Source organism: Copadichromis virginalis, linkage group LG6 (genome assembly GCF_057382275.1).
Source record: "Copadichromis virginalis isolate Kocher_CV1m ecotype Utaka linkage group LG6, C_Virginalis_male_GT1.1, whole genome shotgun sequence".
In the NCBI taxonomy this organism is placed as follows: domain Eukaryota; kingdom Metazoa; phylum Chordata; class Actinopteri; order Cichliformes; family Cichlidae; genus Copadichromis; species Copadichromis virginalis.
In genome coordinates this window covers 23,544,105-23,565,588 of record NC_140623.1, presented here as the reverse complement: position 1 = coordinate 23,565,588, position 21,484 = coordinate 23,544,105, and the positions used below count along the sequence as shown (strand labels likewise).

General features: G+C 41.8%; 2 protein-coding genes across 2 annotated transcripts in view; both read left to right on the top strand.

Annotated features, from left to right (window-relative positions):
• gpr83 (G protein-coupled receptor 83) overlaps positions 1–21,484 on the top strand; it is a 44,299-nt gene that overhangs the window by 10,592 nt on the left and 12,223 nt on the right. The window lies entirely within an intron of this gene.
• On the top strand, positions 10,260–12,496 carry LOC146707799 (zinc finger BED domain-containing protein 4-like). The gene is made up of 2 exons (XM_085460891.1): positions 10,260–11,414; positions 11,547–12,496. The coding sequence occupies exons 1-2, from the start codon at positions 10,822–10,824 to the stop codon at positions 12,043–12,045; spliced, it is 1,092 nt and encodes a 363-aa protein (XP_085317017.1). The 5' UTR covers positions 10,260–10,821; the 3' UTR covers positions 12,046–12,496.

The following is a 21,484-nucleotide window of genomic DNA, read 5'->3' as shown; positions in this document are numbered from 1 at the left end:
ATTTTTATTTTACTTGCTATAATAAATCAAAGAAGCAGACAATAAAGTTTATCTATGAAGGGCAATTAGTGTGTGTGTGTGTGTGTGTGTGTGTGTGTGTGTGTGGTATTTCTATTTTTTCAAACTGTAATGTTTATTGAACTTTCTAAATAAAAAAAGTAATTTTACATGTATGATTTTTATTTTGTATTGTCCTTGCTATGTTTGGAATTTTGGTGCAATTTATTGAGGTTTTTCTGGGGAAAAAAAAATCACACTGACGATATAGAGGTCTTGAAAGCTCACAAAAAGAAATGTATCAAATTTTATATACTTGGCAGGGCTATTGTTATACAAAGTGCTACTGCTATTTTTCCTGTCAGATTTTAGTGCCTTTCATTCCATGCATTGCTGCCAGCTCTTCCATAATCCCAAACTCTGTTATCCCAAGTGCAAAGACGAGTAACTGGACTGTGTCACAGCCCAGGATAAAAAGAGTAAAAAGTGTTATTTTTCACTCCACATTTCCCATAAAATCCTCAATCAAACTTGTTACGGTTCACCTGGAGAGGGGCACATTATCAAATGCTTCTTTTGTCTCACTGTGGCTTACGGTGGGTTTGTGGGAAATCACAAAGCTGGTCTCCACTCCTCCATTCCTGGATTTGTAAAGCTTGGTGAAAAGTCCTTGCTGCACTTGCAGCATTGCTAGCAAATGGTCAGATGTGCGTTTTCGCTCTGCATCAGTCAAATTCAAACTGTAATGCTTAAACACAGCACTCTACTCTTTACAAAGTAGGCACTCACTCTTCCTGACTTAAGTGGTTAAATACAGTGGGGCAAAAAAGTATTTAGTCAGCCACCGATTGTGCAAGTTCCCCCACTTAAAATGATGACAGAAGTCAGTAATTTGCACCAGAGGTACACTTCAACTGTGAGAGACAGAATGTGAAAAAAAATCCATGAATTCACATGGTAGGATTTGTAAAGAATTTATTCGTAAATTAGGGTGGAAAATAAGTATTTGGTCACCTCAAACAAGGAAAATCTCTGGCTCTCACAGACCTGTAACGTCTTCTGTAAGAAGCGTTTCTGTCCCCCACTCGTTACCTGTATGAATGGCACCTGTTTGAACTCATCATCTGTATAAAAGACACCTGTCCACAGCCTCAAACAGTCAGACGCCAAACTCCGCCATGGCCAAGACCAAAGAGCTTTCGAAGGACACCAGGAAAAGTATTGTAGACCTGCACCAGACTGGGAAGAGTGAATCTACAATAGGCAAGCAGCTTGGTGTGAAAAAATCAACTGTGGGAGCAATCATCAGAAAATGGAAGACATACAAGACCACTGATAATCTCCCTCGATCTGGGGCTCCACGCAAGATCTCATCCCGTGGGGTCAAAATGATCATGAGAACGGTGAGCAAAGATCCCAGAACCACACGGGGGGACCTGGTGAATGACCTGCAGAGAGCTGGGACCAAAGTAACAAAGGTCACCATCAGTAACACACTACAACGGCAGGGAATCAAATCCCGCAGTGCCAGACGTGTTCCGCTGCTGAAGCCAGTGCATGTCCAGGCCCGTCTGAAGTTTGCCAGAGAGCACATGGATGATACAGCAGAGGATTGGGAGAATGTCATGTGGTCAGATGAAACCAAAGTAGAACTTTTTGGTATAAACTCAACTCGTCGTGTTTGGAGGAAGAAGAATACTGAGTTGCATCCCAAGAACACCATACCTACTGTGAAGCATGGGGGTGGAAACATCATGCTATGGGGCTGTTTTTCTGCCAAGGGGACAGACGACTGATCCGTGTTAAGGACAGAATGAATGGGGCCATGTATCGTGAGATTTTGAGCCAAAACCTTCCATCAGTGAGAACTTTGAAGATGAAACGAGGCTGGGTCTTCCAACATGACAATGATCCAAAACACACCGCCCGGGCAACAAAGGAGTGGCTCCGTAAGAAGCATTTGAAAGTCCTGGAGTGGCCTAGCCAGTCTCCAGACCTCAACCCCATAGAAAATCTGTGGCGGGGGTTAAAAGTCCGTGTTGCTCGGCAACAGCCCCAAAACATCAAATCAAATCAAATCACTTTTATTGTCACATCACATGTGCAGGTACATTGGTACAGCACATGTGAGTGAAATTCTTGTGTGCGAGCTTCACAAGCAACAGAATTGTGCATCACTGCTCTCGAGAAGATCTGCATGGAGGAATGGGCAAAATACCAGCTACTGTGTGTGCAAACCTGGTAAAGACCTATAGTAAACGTTTGACCTCTGTTATTGCCAACAAAGGTTATGTTACAAAGTATTGAGTTGTATTTTTGTTATTGACCAAATACTTATTTTCCATTTACGAATAAATTCTTTACAAATCCTACCATGTGGATTCATGGATTTTTTTTTCACATTCTGTCTCTCACAGTTGAAGTGTACCTCAAATTACTGACCTCTGTCATCATTTTAGGTGGGGGAACTTGCACAATCGGTGGCTGACTAAATACTTTTTTGCCCCACTGTATATTACAATCCATATCTTGTTAAAAACTCTATATTTATTTTTTAAATCTGAGCTGAAATCTTTCAGGACCAGCAAACTCACATCTCTCATAAATGTTAGTTCCAACACATTTATAGTGAGGCTGAATTAATTTGCATGCATGTACATAAACTGTTTGATGATTTCCCACAAAAATTGCAAAAATAGTAATTCTCGGATGGGAAGTTTATCAAAGACTCTTAAGTGTATATTTATTTATATTTTAATTTTAATTTCCCATTGACCTCCACTCAATGGGACAACCAAATGGACAGATGTGATCCAAAGGCTTTACAATGCCCAGGTGAGTCAAATGTGTTTACTACCAGGTCAAATTTCAACAGCATTCTGTGCTCTCATTGGTGGATGTTTCAATCACTTGCCTGGAAGATGGAAAAGTTTATCTTGTGCCCTGCCCACATTGTGTCACTAGTAGTTCCTTTGCCCTTTGTGACTTGAAGTTTTTCAACTTTCTATGGTCTGGGAAGGCTCGCAGCATTGTTACATGTTGTGTTGTCGGTGTGATCATGCAATTCAGAGTTTATTTGAATTACAGATATGCCCATTATTTTCTTTGTTGTTCCAAGTCACAAGTTTTTGATTGGGTTGGTATTTGACCCAACACAAGATTTTATCCAAACTTTTAATATCCCAAATGCTACTATGCATTCCAAGGCATAAATAAAGTAAAACATCCACGGCAAAATGACATATACTCAGGCAGCGCAGCAGCATTAATGAGAATCTCAGCTCCTCAGCAACTGACTGTGGTAGAAAGGCAAGGGGGAGTGGAGTGGAGATGCCATGAGCAGAAAAATCAATATTTTATTTAGTTTGATGCAGGTTGTTAAATCTCTGATATTCAGAACATATTTAAAAGAATGTATTTCAGAAGTAAAATGAAAGAAAAGTGAGGTGTTGCTGTGGAAGAGCATACATTGTTGATAGCTGCATTGGTGTTAAGAGGGGGTTTGTTTTGTTTGAATTTCAATAAGGCAGCGAATTTAGTCAATTTATTTAAAGAAAGCAAAACATGCCTCTTGTTTTAGAGGAATGTCTCAATGAAGACAAAACATCTAAATTGCCTGGTCAATTTTGCTCAGGTGGCACCTATATACATCTGCCCCGCTTATAGACTGTTGGATTAGTCATAAATAACACAGTAATGCAGTAGACATGCAGAGAGGAGCTTTTTGAAAATGTCAGGCTGCAGGGGAGTTCATATCTTTTCTTCTGAAGACTCACAATTTTCAATAATGCCGTTTCTCAAAGGTCCAGTTGCTTTGGCCACCTCTTGGTGCTTACCTGGGAAATCAGTCAAATAAATGACGTCATCTGACCTGCATTAGATAAACTGCTTTACATGGTGTGATTATTCAACAGTGACATGGACTGTTGAAAGTTAAAATTAAATGTGGCTTTCTCACCAGCAGCACGAGGACAGAAATAAGTTTTTCTTAATGCAGGTTTTATTAGGATTAAAATTGACCAAAAACGATCTGCTGCAACATTCGGAGCCATCAGTGGGAGAAGAGGAGGAAAAGGGATGATGAGTGCGAAGTCTTTAAAATTAAACGAATATAGCATCGGGGTTGCTTATAAGCAATAAGAACTATCATACAGAAGACAGAACAAGCAAGGCCTTTTTTATAGTTCTTTTATCTGTAATTGTAGAAACTACCATTGTTCTTAGCCACCTACACATTACACCTACAGGAGCTGCTCAGTAGGTATCTGAATTTATAACAGACGCAAATAAAAACTGAAAAAAGTAAAGACGGGAAAGAAACACCTTTTAACCATCTCATGAGTGTTAAGGTTGCATAGTTTGTCCAGCAGAGAGCACTCTGCAACCTGTTGGCAACAGGTGTTTGGAACCAACAACCAGCTGATCCTAGAGGGCGGAGCGCGAATAAGCCATTCACAACTTGTTGTGGCATTACAACTAGATTATTTTTAAACTGCACCGTCATATCATTTTATTATGGATTCATAAATAACTGCACATGCCAAATATTAGAGAAAGCTGTTTATTATTTGTGTGTCCTAAAGAAAAAAAATCTACTGATATTCACACCTGATGTTCTGTGGTTCCTAAACGCTGATAACCGCACTTTTTGTTTGTGGAAACAAACATTGTTATTGTGGAATATCTAGGAGAGAAGAATATTCACAAAGTGACTAGTTGTTGTGGAGCGGTTAGCACAGCAAGAAGCTCCTTGGTTTAAATCCAGTCTGAAACCTTTCAGTGTGGAGTTTACACTGTGGGTTGGTACTTTAGCTTCCTGCCACAGTTCAGAGACACACATGGGTTTGGCTGACTATAGGTGTGAATGGCTGTCTGTCTTTCCTGCAAAAGATTGGTGACTCGTCCAGTATGTACATGTCTCTTGCCCAATGACTACTGGAATAGACTAAATATGGTCATATCACACTGATTTTGTGTATTATCAGCTCCACTGCTCTGTCAGTGCCTCAAAGTTAGTGCAATAACCATAATTTTACATATGTCAGGCTTGTGACAGCAGGAAACAACTGGGCTTAACTTTTCGAATTTTTCTGTCAGAAACGCAAACCCATGACACACAGCAAACACACAGTTCCTGCCATGTCCTCCTCTGTCGCGTTTAGCTATCACTCCTATTGGCGGTGCAAATACAAACAGGAAAAAAAGAAGTATGTAGCACCCCAGGCAAAGCTTATTAAGTGAAAACTGCAGAAAAAAAAGACTAAATCCAAGTGCTTTGTGCCAGAGGAACCAAGAGTCCGTACAGGATACAATCGAATTTGGTTTGCTTATTATTACAGCTTTTCTCCCTCGTCTTTTCAAACCCATATCTGAACAGAGGACAGAACATCAACCTCATCCAACAAAATAGTCTGCAGTTCTCATGCCAGGATTTTAGCCTGAGGCTCACCAGAGATTTTACTGCCCAGTTATTTTTTGTGGTGCGGTTTCATTAGTAGCATACATTTGATTTAAAAATGTAATATTTTTTCATCTTACAAAATATGAAAATATTAATTATAACTTAGAAGCAAAGTAAAACTTAGAAAAACTCTGTGAGCATGCAGATATGAACAGAAAGTTGGTGTCTGCTGAGAGACTGAAGTAAAAAGGTTTTCTTAGCTTAATCACTTGCGATGTCCCTCCACTACTCCTTTCACTGTTATGAAATACTCAAAGAAACTATGAGCTTCTTGTGGAAAAAAAGGTCCTGGACAGACACCATACCCTGAACCCACTGCTCCACTCCTCCCCTGCAGCCGAGCCACCAACCACACCCCCACTTCCTGACTTAGGCTGCGGACCGATCCGGCCTAGCCTATTCTCCCCCTCCAGCGAGAGCGGAAATGACCACCTCTGCCCCTGGCCTATGGACCACTTTGAACTTAAAAGGCTGGTGAGCCAGATGCCACTGTGTGATCCAGGCATTAGCATCCTTTATGTAATGGAGCCATTGCAGTGGGGAGTGATCCAAACAGAGCTGGAAGGCCAGCACCGTAGAATAATGACGGACGCACCTGCTCGCTCCCCAAGTGGTACCCCAGATACTGTACCTCCCTCCGTCCCACTGCACACTTGTTTGGTTTGGCCGTGAGCCCCGCCTGCCTCAGGAACTCCAGGACGGCAGCCACCGCTTCATATGCTCCACCCAGGTGTCACTGTGGATGATAACGTCATCCAGGTAGGCAGCAGCATATGTAGCCTGTGGACACAGCACCCTGTCCATGAGGCGCTGGAAGGTGGCAGGACCTCTGAGCAAGGCAAACGGAAGTGTGTCGAACTGGTACAAACCATACAGAGTGGAGAAGGTCGTTTTTTCCTTGGACCGTTAGATAAGAGAATCTGCCTTGGTTAAATCCAGCGTTGTGAAAAAACGAGCAGTGCCTAACCGGTCCAGGAGCTCGTTGACCCGGGGCATGGGATAAGCATCAAACTGTGACACTTCGTTCACCTTGCAGTGTCAACACAGAACCATATAGGCCCATCTTTCTTCACCACAAGAACTATGGGGCTACACCAAACACTGTGTGTCTCTTCTATTACTCCTAGCTTTAGCATTTCAGCCAATTCCTTTTGCACAATTTGTCTTTTGTGCTCAGGTAACCTGTTGTGCCGTGAACGCACCGTCACACCAGGGTTTGCTTTTAAAAATGGTGCTCTATGTGATTTGTACAGAGAAGGCAAGGGGGAGAACACATTTGCAAACCGCTGTTGTAATGCAGAAACATCCACTCTCTGGGCCTGTACGAAATGATCATCACAATGGAGGGAGGCAGGAATGGTGGAATTTGGCACCTTCGGCCCCAAATCACACAGATATATCACCTCAACCTCCTTAAAACATAGAGAAAGCCTGAAACTGCTTCTCTAGAGAACCTGCTTAACCTGTTGGGCCGTGAGCATACCGTCCTTAACCAGGCTCACTGAAGAAGTAGTTTCAGGCTCACTACATACTTTAAGGAGGTTGAGGTGATATATATTTGTGTGACTCCTCCCTATCTCACCGTACGACTTCACAGTCAACGTCCCCCACTAGCTGTGTGACCACGAAGGGTCCTTGCCACTTGGCGAGCAACTTTGAGCTAGAAGAAGGGAGTAATACAAGCACTTTTTCTCCCGGTGAAATTTGTGAGTTTAGCCCCTCTATTGTACAGGTGCTGCTGACATTCCTGGGCCTGGAACAAATATTTTCTTGTGATAACCTTCCCAACGTGTGCAGCTTTGCTCTCAGGTCCAGGACTTATATTGAATCTCTTTCTTGAACTTACGAATCATGGATTTTAACGTCTTATTCAGCCGCTCCACCAGCCTGTCAGTCTCAGGGTAGTCCAAATAGATTTAATTCCCAGCAACTGTTTGTAACCCAGTGAGTTTACACGAGTCAGTAATGCACTACAACATGTTATTGTTAATTGGGATTTATCATTACTCTGTTAATCAGTGAGTTGAGCTAAAGTAAATCAATAGTAAAAGATAAATAATATAAATATAAGAATAAAACCCCAAAGAGTATATTTAACACCCCTACTGGTTAGGAAGGAACAAGCCCCGCCTTCCCCTGCTCTGTACCGTCACATGTGCTCAGACACAGAGAGAGACGGAGGTGCACGAGACCATCGCTGATTTTCAACGCCAAGCTTGTTGCTGGAAAATAACTATTAACTTGATAAATTGAGCAAATATCCATACCGGAGATCTGCATGGACCTTGAAGAAACGGACCTGATTTGTTGTGAACATTTTGGACTTTGAAACCATCGAGATCTGCACGGGAGCGGATGAAGTGGACAAGATCCTCTCTGAGAGTTGAACATTAGAAGTGTGCTGGCTAGGTTTTTTATGGGATCGTGAGACCTGGATTTCTTCCTGACGAGGAAGATGGCGAGCCTTTCCCTTTGAACCGAACCGCAGCCATTCCGAGTTGGCCCAGAAGGGCAGGTTGCTCTTCTCTCACAAACAATTGCAACAGTGCGGTAGGACGAAATTGCACCAATCACAGACTTTTGACCTATTGGATTTGACTTGACTGAACACTGACTATTAACTCCGGCAAGACTGACATATCTGAGCTCAGATAGGATTCTGATTGTTATTATTATTGCTGTCACTGTATTTTATTTTATGTTTTCATTCCTGTTTATGAAATGCTGTTAAATTGTTGCTAAATAGTTTAATACAATTCATAGCAACTTTACCTGTGGCTCCAGTCATTCTTCTCCACGCAACTCACTTTATCCGAATCTAGCTATTGGCCCATTCTCTCCATCTTACTTTAACTTCCCCTACCCTGTCCTGTACTTGGCTACATGTTGATTTCTTTTACTGTGTGAGACATGAACGGTGTGCCCTGGTAAGTCAGTATCTCTTTCGGGATGCCGACTCAGGAGATGGCCTGAAACAGTGTCTGCGCCACACTCTTTCCAGAACTGGTGTGCAGCGGCACCTCTTCAGGATATCATGTTGCATAATCCACCAGAAATAACACAAAGCAACCCTGCATGTCCCTGCCCACTGTAAACACACCCTGACACACTGTCCCATTAACCTACTGTACCTGGGCCATTCTGTTCCCAAAATTAAGAAGTGTATCAGGCGCAAACTAACCAGAGCCTTCACTCTATGCACCTAATTTCCAGTGGAACCAAGAGATATTTGTGGATGTCCCCATGCACGCATCAAACCTCTACCTACTCTGCCTACAGCAATGCCCCTGGATGAAGCAGGGTTTGGTGGACCAGGGTTTGCATACAGCTTGAATCCACCATAGCTTGACGTGCACCCCCTTGGCACCTTACCGGTATGCATAATGCGTGTCCTGGACTTTGCAAGGGTTTCGGAGGTCTAGTGACTTGGAACACCTTTCCCAGCTCCATTTACAGGCATTTTCAGCACAAGTGCTCTGGTCCTGGAACCAGGACTAATCGGTAGCCCGCTGGTGGCCACTCCACCAGGTGGTCATCTGCCAGTGTCAACACAACTTTGAGGCTTGCCAGCTTGTGACAACGGAACCATTCCACTGTCCTGACCGGGAGTCACTCAACAAACTGTTCAAGGACCACTGTGTTGAGCAGCCGAGTCTCCCCCAGCGTGGGGCCAGGCTGTAGTTACCTGGCTGTGGGGTCGTGCAGGTGGCTGTGAAGATCAGCCTCACCTGACACCACGCCCTGAACCTGCTACTCCACTCCTCCCATGCAGCCGGGCCACCAACCACACACTGCCACACACTTCTATGAAGAAGTTGATATATCCAACAACCTTGCAGCTTCTATACTGTAATCTTTACAGATGTGTCTGGAATTGCTTCAAACTTTCTTGACATTACCTTGCACGACTCAAAACAAGAAAAAGTACACACCTTGAACAGCTCCCAGAACAAAAAAAAAAAACAAACCAATCGTTATTTTACATATTGCAGCTTTAGTGTTGGATAATCATGATTTAGTACCTTGTACCTTAAGCTTACTGATGTACCATGGGAGGTTTTTTTTATTCTAGTAACACATGTTTTAAGTTTCAAAGGAAAATTCACGCTTGCCTCAAAATTAGAGGCTGTGAGCCTTGTGTTGTACTTAAATAACTTCTCATCCACGTTGGTTTAAATAATTAGTGACCTTTTTAGCTTCATTGTGGTAGATACTTGAGAGCTTCTTCTCACTGTGTCTGCTCCAGTGCTGACTCAGGAAAGCTAACTATGCGCAGGTAACAATTTGATCTGGCCCCGTTGATCTGGGCTCTCTGATTCATAACTGTGTTTTCTGCCTCCCTTCTCTATTTTGAGTATTTTCCAGCGTTGGAGGAATAGTTCTTAGATTTTTAAGTCTACCTCTTTGCTGTTTCATAAGAAAATGTATGATAGTTAGGGATGCAGCGATACCGATGCACATTTTATGGTATCGGGCCGATACCATAAAATGTGCGTGTACTCATACTCGCAAAAGTTAACCGATACCATGAATCGATACCAACTTACTTCATGAATCAGAGGGTGGCCTGTACTTTCTGTGGTAATTTTTTAGATTGGCCGCTAGGGGGACATGTCGCCAGGGGGTTAGGCGAGTGAGACTGGCGGCTCTTGTAGCTACGCTAAACAAAATGTCAGCAGTGTGGACTTACTTCAAAATTTGTGAAGATGACAGAAGCAAGGCCGAGTGCAAACTGTGTACCAGTAAGATGTCCAGGGGAGGGAAGGAGAGTACATCGTTCAATAAAAGCAATTTAATAAAACACCTGAGGACACATCATGCTCTGGAGTACACCGAGTTTGCTAAGGCTAACGCAAGACCAGAACAGCCCACTTCAACTCGGGTTTTGGAAAAGCGATGAAAAATGTCAAGAGAAAATCCACGAGCAGTTAAAATAACAGAGGCTCGGACTCATTTTATCGCTCTGGATGACCAGCCACTGTCGGTCGCAGAAAACGTAGGATTTCGCCGTCTTCTCAGCATACTCGAGCCGCGATATGAGATTCCCAGCCATCACGGACGTAATGCTGCCAAAACTTTTTGAAGAGGTAAAAAAACACGTGCATAACCTCTTGCAGGAGGTTTCAGCCTTAAGTTTCACTACCGACATTTGGACAAGCAGTGTGTCCCCGATGTCGCTCCTCAGTTTAACAGCGCAGTGGATTGATGAGAAGTTTGTTCGTCATCAAGTAACACTACATGCAAGGTCGTTCAGGGGCTCGCACACCAGCCAAAACATCGCAACTGCTTTCGATAGTATGCTTTAAACCTGGGACATACCAAAGACGTCCGTCCACATAGTGCTCCGGGACAACGCAAGAAATATGATAAAGGCCATGAGTTATGCTGAGCTGCCCAGCCTACCTTGTACTGCTCACACTCTCCAGCTGGTTGTTCATAAGGGCCTTCTGTCACAGAGTGTTGCTGATGCGGTGGCAGTTGGCCGCAAAATAGTTGGACATTTTAAACATTCTGCTCTGGCCAGCTCCCATCTGGAGGACATTCAATTACAGATCAACCAGCCCGCGAAGCGGCTCCAGCAAGACGTGCAGACCCGCTGGAACAGCACCTTTTATATGATACAGTCATTGATCGAGCAGAAACGGGCTCTGGGAATATTTCTGTCTGAATATGGACTCCCTGATATGCTCACGGCTCACCAGTGGACACTGCTGGAGAAGGTGATATCTGTTCTGGGTCCATTCGAGGAGTTAACTCGAAAACTCAGCTCTGCAGATGCCATGGCTGCAGACGTCATTCCAGCCGTCACTGTGCTCCACAGATTTCTAACAAGGGAGACTGGCGAGGACCATGGGATCAAAGCAATGAAGGGAACCTTGGCTGCAGCTGTCAGGACACGGTTCACTGATGTGGAGGAAGACCCACTCTATAGCATCGCCGCGCTACTCGATCCCAGGTGAGTGTTGTGCCTGTGTGTGTGTGTAACTGTTTGACTGTATGTGAATATGACTGTGTATGTAACTGTTACTGCAAAAAAAAATGGTGAGCAAACCTATTGTCAGCTAACTTTTTTCTTTCTCTGTTTTAGATATAAAAATCGTTTTTTCTCCAGCACCACAACTGCTGCAAATGCCAAGGAGATGCTAAAACTTGAGCTGCTAAGGTTGCCTGGAGAGGAGGATCATGACCTGAATGAACCACCTTCAGGAAAAGCACGCAGTGACCAGCCCACAACTAGTCTGGACAGCATGTTTGATGAAATTGCAGATGAGCAGGCATTCGCATCGGTGGGCAGAGCTGCGGTAGGTTCTACTGTAGAGTTAGAGACATATCTTGGAGAGGCCGCAATTTTACGAGAAGACAAACCTCTACAATACTGGATGGTTAATAAAGTGCGGTTACCAAACCTGGCTAAAGTGGCGGGCAGATACCTTTCAGCACCATGCACAAGTGTAGATAGTGAAAGGCTGTTCAGCTCAGTGTCACACATTGTGAATGAAAGCAGAAACAGGCTCACAGCTGATCATGCAGAGATGATTATTTTCATCAAAAATAACCTGCCTCTCACTTTCCCAAAAACAGTTTAGTTCGGAGGTCACACCATTGCTTGCTGACTGAAGTTTTTTTTGTTTGATGAAAATGTGGACACTCTGCAATAGGTGGTTCATTAATGTTATGTGAATCTGAAAGCTGTAGACAGTGCCACATAGTTCACTGTTATTTTGTTTGGATATAATATGGGCATTGTGCAATAACTTAACAAAAGTGTTTATTTTATTCTGAAACCTAAGTTTTATTTGTTTTTATTCTGAACATAAGTGTTTATTTTTCAATCTGAAAGAGGGAAAGAGACCCAAGGAGTTCAGTTATTTTATTTTTTTAAATTAAAATGTGGATACTCTGCAATAGGTTCATTAATGTTATGTCCCTCTGAAAAATGGAGGCTGCAAAACACTTTAGTTATTTTGTTTGTTTGTTTACAATGTGGACACTGCGATAATTTAAGAGAAGTGTTTATTTTTCGCTTGAAATGTAATTTCTGTGGTCATTTTTATTAATATTTTTTATTGACAGAGAATAAAATAAAATCTGTCTTCCAATTCATTGCATTTTTCTGTGTGTGTGTGGTAGACGTATCATTTTATGTACTCGGTATCGGCAAGTACTCACATCCAAGGATCGGTATCGTATCGGTTTGAAGAAATTGGTATCGTTGCATCCCTAATGATAGTGCTCAAGCATTTGACATTTGTAACTAAAAATGTTTACACAGTTGACTCAAAATAGCTGCAAAAGGTCGAAATGAACAAACTGAACTGTAATTTCTGGGAATTTTAAGCACAGAGCGTTGTTAGTTTCTATAGCGCAGACTGAACCTTGAAAATTCTCCAGCAAATGCTGGTATTTTAAACAACAACCAATTAGTCAATTAGTCAAACTTACCTACTACAATATTTACTCGCAGCTCAGTCAAATTTAAATCAATAAATTTGATTTAAACTGTGGCTCATGGGTCAAAGCTGGCCCATACAGGACACCGTATAGCAGACTATTAAGTCCTTAACTTGGATTCCAGTGTGTTGCAGGACTTAACATAACAGATCCTAATTCACCACCAACTCTGTTATTGTTTTATTTCAGAAAATGCCAATTAACAAAAACATGTAAGAAAATGATCATGAACAAATATGAAAGCAAAAAAAACAAAACAAGGAAAAAGCATAACAAAAAACCCCTAGGGGTCTCCAAGGCAAAACCAACAACAAGAACAACAACAAATGTTTCTAGAAACAAAAGGAAAGCTGTCAAAAGTGAAATATCAGAGAGACCCTGTTGAAGACTTCATTCATACAAACACAGAAGAATAAGGACCCAGCATTCAAAGGCTTGTCACGAGTCACTTTCAGGAAATGCATTTCAAGCTATATTGGACAAACCCCAGCCTAAAAAGCCCAGTGGTCAAATGACAAGGAACTTATCACAGTTCTGGGTCATTTTGATCCAGCATTTTGAGTTCTCATGTTTTGGTTTGATTTTTGGTTATTTTCTTGATCTATCGTCAGGCAATGATGATGATGATGATGATATTTAGTATGTTCCAGCTTATTCGGGTTTAGGTTTAGCTCTGCCCGTGTAAAGTCCGTGTTTCTTAGTCGGCGTCTTTGTGAATTATTTCTTGTTTTATTTTCAAATCAAATCAAATCACTTTTATTGTCACATCACATGTGCAGGTACATTGGTACAGCACATGTGAGTGAAATTCTTGTGTGCGAGCTTCACAAGCAACAGAGTTGTGCAAAATACAATAATGTAAACAAGCAAAATACAAGAATGGCTACATCTGAAACTAATAAATATATGTACAATATATAATAGTATATGCATTTCTGGATGTGTATACTAAATATTTTTCTGTGTGTGTGTGTGTGTGTACACATATTTTACAAATTAAATAGAGTAAACAATGAATAGAATATATAAAATAAATAAAATAAAATATACAGAGTGAGACACGTGCAAAACAGTGGCGTTACTGTACAGTATGGAGTGCATAATGTTAAAGTTCCAGTAGTGAAGCTGAGGTGTCTATGAAGTGTTCAGCAGTCTGATGGCCTGATGGAAAAAGCTGTCTCTCAGTCTGCTGGTACGGGACCGGATGCTGCAGAACCTCCTTCCTGATGGAAGCAGTCTGAACAGTTTATGGCTGGGGTGACTGGAGTCCTTGATGATCCTCCCCGCTTTCCTCAGGCACCGCTTCCTGTAGATGTCTTGGAGGGAGGGAAGCTCACCTCCAATTATCCGTTCAGAGCACCGCACTACTCGCTGGAGAGCTTTGCAGTTGTAGGCGGTGCTGTTGCCATACCAGGTGGTGATGCATCCAGTGAGGATGCTCTCAATGGCACAGTGATAGAAGGTCCTGAGGATGCGGGGGCTCATGCCGAATCTTTTCAGTCTCCTGAGAAAGAAGAGGCGCTGCTGCGCCTCTGTCAGTGCGCCCCAGGGCAGCTGTGGCTACAATGTAGCTTGCTATCGCCAGTGTGTGAATGTGTGTGTGAATGGGTGAATGACTGAATGTAGTGTAAAGCGCTTTGGGGTCCTATGGACTAGAAAAGCGCTATACAAATGCAGGCCATTTACCATTTCTTCACTGTTTTGTTTGTGTGTACTGACCACGTAAGATCCTCAGCCAGGTGTACGCCAAGGAACCGGAAGCTGCTCACTCTCTCCACAGCAGCGCGAGAGAGGGATTATGTCTTATGTCAGTGTGTCTAGGTTCGCTCAACCCTGTCTCATTAGCCCTAATCTCTCCCAGCTGTGTCTCCCTCCTGTTTTCCATTCCCTGATTACTCCCCTGTGTATATAAGCCCTGTGTTTGCCTTTGCTCTCTGTCGTGTCGTACCCTCAGATTGTGCCTGTGTGTTTCTGTTCGTCGGGTTCATTGTTTCAGTTCATGTTTTGTTTCTTCGCCAGCAATAAAGCTGAAGTTTTCAGTTACAATTCAGTCTCTGAGTCCTGCGTTTGGGTCCTCATCTACGCTGCCTGCACACAGAGCCCTGACAGAACTGCTGCAGGGGTTACATATTTGCTTTCTTTAAGAAGTACAGTGAAGTTCAGCCATGATGCTGACTAGACTAATAAGTAGCCATCTAATTAAATCTGAGGTCAGTAGTTCAAGATTCATGATTAGATGTTACCTATATTTTTATTAAATAGTAAATTAACAAAAGACACTGTTTTTTGTTGACTTGTTTGATTTAACTCCTTAACACTTAGTGTACCATATTTGATACATACAGTTTTTTTTCGTGAGTTTTTGAGACTTCATCATCAGTGTGATTTTTTTTTCCCCCTCCTGAAAAACCCAAATAATTGCGTAATACATTTTTAAAGGATTTCATTTTTTTTTTTTTTTTAAATCCAGATGTAGCAAATACAATACAAATGAAAAGTCATTCATGGAAATTTCTCAGATGATTCAAAATATTACAATTTTCTGACAATTATGGGGACCGCTGCTTTAAAGGGTTAAGCAATAAAAACAACTTATTAGTTAAAAGATCATGGTTTGGATTAAAAAACAGTTGTTGCTTTTTTTAAAATAAAAAGCTCTGCTGTCTTAGTTGGCATGGTGATGGCCCCTGCTTTTTCTGCTTCCTGTGGAAATGCATTACTTATAAACTTGTGCTCACTCTCACCAAAAAATGTGACAATTCGTTTCCATGAATGCGAAATGAATGCAAACAAAAACAATTTGCTGAGTGTGTGTCCTGAGGCACAACCAACAGGTCTCTTATTGTTTTGTTTTGTTTTTTAAAAAGAAGAACGAAATAAAAATGTCTGCTTTCACTGTCAGATAGGATTTAAAATGTCACTCCCTGTAAAAATGGGCAATGGCTGCAATGTTTATTACTGGAGCTTTTCAAACATCAGACATCTAATTTCCTTTATTTAGTGCATTATGGGAGTCTAGTGTCCATCAAAGCCATCTCAAAAAGTTAAACTAAAAGAGTACTTAGCATGCACGCACAGTGATGCCCTAAGGACATTTTAAGTTTTTTATTTTTTTCATTTTCCAGGGTGAACACACCAAACATTCAAAACCTGATTAGAATGAATATTAAATATGGGGGTGGGACACAGCTACAGTGTGCGTCTCTCAGTGTGCTGTCAGTGCTGGTGAATTTTAGAACTCCAAGTAACATGTGGTCACATTGTGCGCTTTACTTATTTTTTATGCTTTAAATGTTTTTCATTTGTAATTTTGTTAAATAAGGGTCCTAACTCCTGGATTCAGTGATAGATCTGTTACGAAATCAGTTTCACCCCGGTTCTTTTTTTTATTCCTCGAGGCATCCAGAGACGGCACCGGACTCAGTAGTCATTTTCACAAAACCTTTATTCATCTTCAGTTAAGCATGCATCTTCTAGAAGGGGAGATGTGCAAGGCCGGTGTCCCTCTGCAAATCTTCCACTCCTTTGTTTGTTACAGTCAGCTTTATAGAAGCGACCCCATCATAAAACCCTCATGGTGTACTGCAAACTCTGTGTTTGTGTGTGTATGCACGAGCACATGAGTGCCTGTGTGTGTGCGTACCCGTGTGTGTGCATGTGGGTGTGTGAGTGTAACAGTCAAAGCACTCTGTGTTTGTGTGTGTGTCTCTGTGTACGTGACTTCATGATGGCCATAAAAGTAATCTCCTCACCCAAGCTACACCAAATTCCTTTTGACAACATACAAAACAGAGTTAACATTACAAACACTGAGACCTCCACTCTGCATCCACTGGGCCATTGGCCTCTTATTGTCTTACATTTACAGATAAGCATGTGGAGAGTCTCCTGCAAACCTGCTTCTACGTTATAATAATTATGAGTTTTTATTAAAGGTACAAGCAGGGCCGTTGCTAGCCATTTGGGTGCCCTAAGCACAAATGCTTTATGGTGCCCCCCCCGCCACTGAAAAAAAAAAAAAAAAAACATTAATACTTTTGAATTTCTCAGTGGAATTTGTTTAATTAAATAACAACAAACATGACAGTTAAACAAATAAATAAGGTTAAAGGAGGTTAAAAATACTGTTACAAATAAATACTGAAACAAAAATTGAACATTGGAACAAGAACAAAGAGCCTGGCAATAATGTGTAATTTTTTTTATAAAAAAATAATATATATAATATAATAGTATTATTATTAATATATTTACAAATAGTTTCACAATAGAATTTAAATAAGAAACTTAAATAAGAAAAATAAGAATTTGAACACAAAAGCCACATTCCTTAAGTAACTATGTTAAACATTTTTACAATTCGTTGTCAGAGTATGCCCTAGACTCTAGGGCATACTCTGACAACCAGAAAATGCAGGCGTGGTGTGCCTCTCTAGGGCCTAGAGAGGCACACGCCTGCATTTTCTGGTTGCAAAATCAGCTATAAGGTCATCATATGATAGCTTCTGAGCCACGTCACCATTGATGCTGATAACAGCCAGACCACTTAAACGTTCCTGCCCCATTGATGAACGCAGGTACGTTTTAATGAGTTTGAGCTTTGAAAAGCTTCGCTCAGCAGAGGCAACTGTGACAGGCAGGGTCAGTGCAATACGCAGAGCAATCCACAGATTGGGATATACCTCTTGAAGCTGATTGTCATGTAAAAATGACAGCATTTCCAAAGCAGACGTCTGTGGTGGCAGCTAAGGAAGGTTGATGATTTCCTGCATCATCTCAGGTCCATCAATGTCAGCTACTCCCTTATCTGTCAGTGTCTTCTGTACTTCAGTGCAGTGTTTTTTTAAATCCTCCTTGGACATCCCATTCACTTTGCTGAAATCAAGCAGCACTCCATATTTCTCCTTCACTTGATTCATGGTCTCAAACCTCTCCTGTAGGGAGATTAAAGCAGAGTCCACAACACAATTGAAACAGCTTCATATGCAAACTGCCTTTTTGTGCTCCTGAGCCTTTTCTCCTTCAACTGTGGTTCTATGTTCAGGGCCTCACAGAGTTCTTTGGCAGCTGACACAGCCTCATCAAACCCAGACTGTCTGTATTTAGAGAGGTTACTTTTGGCAGTGTCAATGAGCCTGACAGCAACATCGAGCTGCATGGAGCTGGACTGTAGTAACTTGTTCACCTGGTTTGTGATTGTAAGAAGTTCACACCACACGATGGAGCAAATCAAAAATCGAAATGAGGCTACTTCCTCAGCAAGCACTTGAGCCTCCACCTTTGCGACTGCATCACTTACAGCTTCTCTGGCCTCCAGGAGAGCATCCCTCACTTCTTTTGTCTGACTCCGGACAGCAGTTACACTTTGAAGCCTGCTTTCCCATCTAACGTCACTCCAAGATTTAAGTGTCAATTTCACATGTTTTGTTAAAATGGCCCATCGCTGGGTGGCACTGGAAAAGAAATTGAACAACTTCTGCAAATACCCAAAGTAGCCAGTTGCATCTGGAGAGGACTTGGCAGCATCAGCTATGACCAGATTCATCGTGTGAGCTCCACAAGGCACAAACAATGCTCTCGGGTTTAATTGTACGTGTATTTTGCCAACTGGATTTGCTTCACAATGGCGCGGAATGTTTCTGAAGAGATAATCTGAATTAGTTCGTTCTGTGTCTCAGGGCTGAGGTAATGTGTGTGGGAACCTTCATCTTTTATGTTGGCCAAGTGATTTGCCATTACAAGGTCATATGTTGCCATAAGCTCTACTTCCTTCAAGAAGTTGCCATTGTCCGGCTCATAAAGACAGTCAGAAGAGCCCCTAAAAGACAAATTTCTGGAAGCCAGTGAGAGAGTTATTGAGAGTAATCGTTTGAGAATCTCTCGCCACTTTTTCCTTTCTGCCTCTAGTAAGGTCAACTCCTGTTGATCTATTGCCATGCTTTTCTTTAGCCGTGTGTCCAGTTCTCTCCACTTAAGCATGCACTGTATGTGGTCTTGGCTACACTCATGACCCCTCAAACGGATGTTGATGTTCGACCAGTCACTGAAGCCCTCTGTACTCAGCTTTATATCCTTCACACTGAAAAGCTTACATGCAAAGCAGAACACAGCATTGTTCTGCGGTGAGTACACTAACCAGCTCCGGTGAACCTTTTCTCCATTGGGAAGAATTTTGAACTTAAGGCTAGTGTGAAATGCTCTTCCATCAGGCCCCTTTGGAAAATTAAAATCAGAGCTGACATTAAAAGGACCTCTCCGCACAATTTCAACACGATCAGCATCTACAACGTGAGCTGGCCAAAGAGCAGGATCGGTTGAAGGGGGCACACATGTCTCCACAGTGTCACTTTCTGATAGTCTCTCAGTGACAGGACTCTCAGTGGTACTTGTGTATGGAACTGTACCTGAACTGGTGGTTGATGGTTCTTGTTCTTCTTGGCTAGGGATTGTTGCAGGGTCTACAATGGCTGGTGGTTGATGTCCAGGGATGGCACTACTACTGGATGGTTCATCCTGTCCTTGAGATCCTCCTTGAACATATTTAAGCATTGACCCTGCATACAAGAGAAAATATTCAGGGATTTTACAGAAATACAATTTTGAATCTACAGTAGGCCTACGAAAGATTGCATTATAAGACTAATAAATTAAGTAAGTCACTGGTACATTTAAAAATTACTAACTATATTTTACATGTATAGATTTTCATAATGGCAAATGGCAATATAAACATGCTGTACATAATTTGATATAAATGCGCAAGTAGGAAATCTATATTACTGGAAGATATAGGTTTCATATTACAGTTTCACCAACAGATGTCGCCCTTGATCTATGAACCTAAAGAAAGACGAGAACTATTTATGTGTTCAGACGTCAATGGCATAAATAAGATATGCGTCTTTATAGATATCCTGAAATGCAGCAACATACAAAGTAATCTTGTCTAATCTGATAATAATACTTGACTGCATCACTGACCTATCCCAAAGTTAAGGTTAATCAGTAGCATGCATGACGTTAGCCAGCTAGCAACCTGAGGAGGGAAATGCTAGTCTCACGAATCACGATAACGTTAGCAATCGTGAGTCACGATTGCTAACGTTATCTGAAAACCGTCAATTGAGTGACCATGATGAGTTGCTTTTAGTAGTCCATTCTATATTCATATCCACAACGTAAACAAACTACCCAACATCAATCATTTGCAACATTTGTTAACACAGTATGAACACTGCTAACAGGAGCTATCACAGAGTTGACGGACATGAGCGTGCAAGCAAGGGCTACAATAATGAACTTTTTTTATTATTATTATTTAAACATTGCCTTACCGGCAAGCGACGCCTGAGTTTCATCACGCTTCCTCTTCTTCTTTCTTTTCTCCGCTCCCGACTCCTGTTGCCGTTTCGAGGCCATGTTCAAACAGGTGTTTACCAATTATAGAACAGACCACTGGGAGTGGGGGGGCACCAGGAGGAGACTGGAGACAGGGCACAAAGCAGATTCACCCCTTTTCTCGGGAAAATTGTTTTATGTTGCTTTTGTATTGTTTAACCATATTAATGCATATGATATTTATAGTATTAATATGGTTTACTTTTTTTTTTTACGACCCTGATTTTTTTGGTGCCCTACCGGCCATTTGGTGCCCTACGCAGTGTGCGTTATGTGCGTTTGCGGAGCTACGGCACTGGGTACAAGCATCAGCAATCCCCAACTGTAGCTTCCGGTCTCCTTTTATGACAGGCAGACCCCCAGTGTCCATAAATTCCTTTCCCTGTACACAATTACACACACACACTCTCAAGCCTACAGCTAAACCAGACTAAAACACACAAACAAATCCTTCCCTATTCCTCTGATCTATTGCTGGACCCTTTCATCTAAGCAAATTTAACACATTATATTCTAATAATTATTTTCTTGTACTCACAGATCCTTCATGGAGTGATATCCCAAGTTACACCACAAGGGGGCACCACCTCCTCCTGAGTACGACAGTTTAGTGTGGTACTAGCTTTTGTCTTCAGACTTTGGCAGAAGCCAAAAAAGGAAAGCACACTATATACCTTACTTGTTCTTTTCGGGGAAAAATGTAACTTGTTCGCAGACCTTACGTTAGGGGCCTGGTACAGATTCTTGGGGACTTGTCCAGTAGGGGTGCAACGATACACAAAATTCACGGTTCGGTTCGGTTCGATACTTTGGTGTCACGGTTCGAACAAAAAAAAATGTTCATGCCTTTTTAAATTTGTCATTTATTAAAATTATAAATATATATTTTAACTCAAAAGTACAGTTTTTAAATTTAACCCTAACCCTTGTGCGTGTTTTCTATTTTGACAGCGAATGCGCACATGCGGACCACTTATGTGCACCCCTGGTTATTTAGCTCATCATATTGCAGCCACAGAAATTATTTTGTCCATAAAGCTGCACTTTCTTTTTGCCTTATAGTCTGATTTGTCATAACTTTTCCGTTTTGTGGTAAGCTTTTCTTTGGCTGTCACTTCTTCACCCTGACCTGTCTTATTTGGCTCAGCAGAACTAAAATATATATCCTGCTGCTTT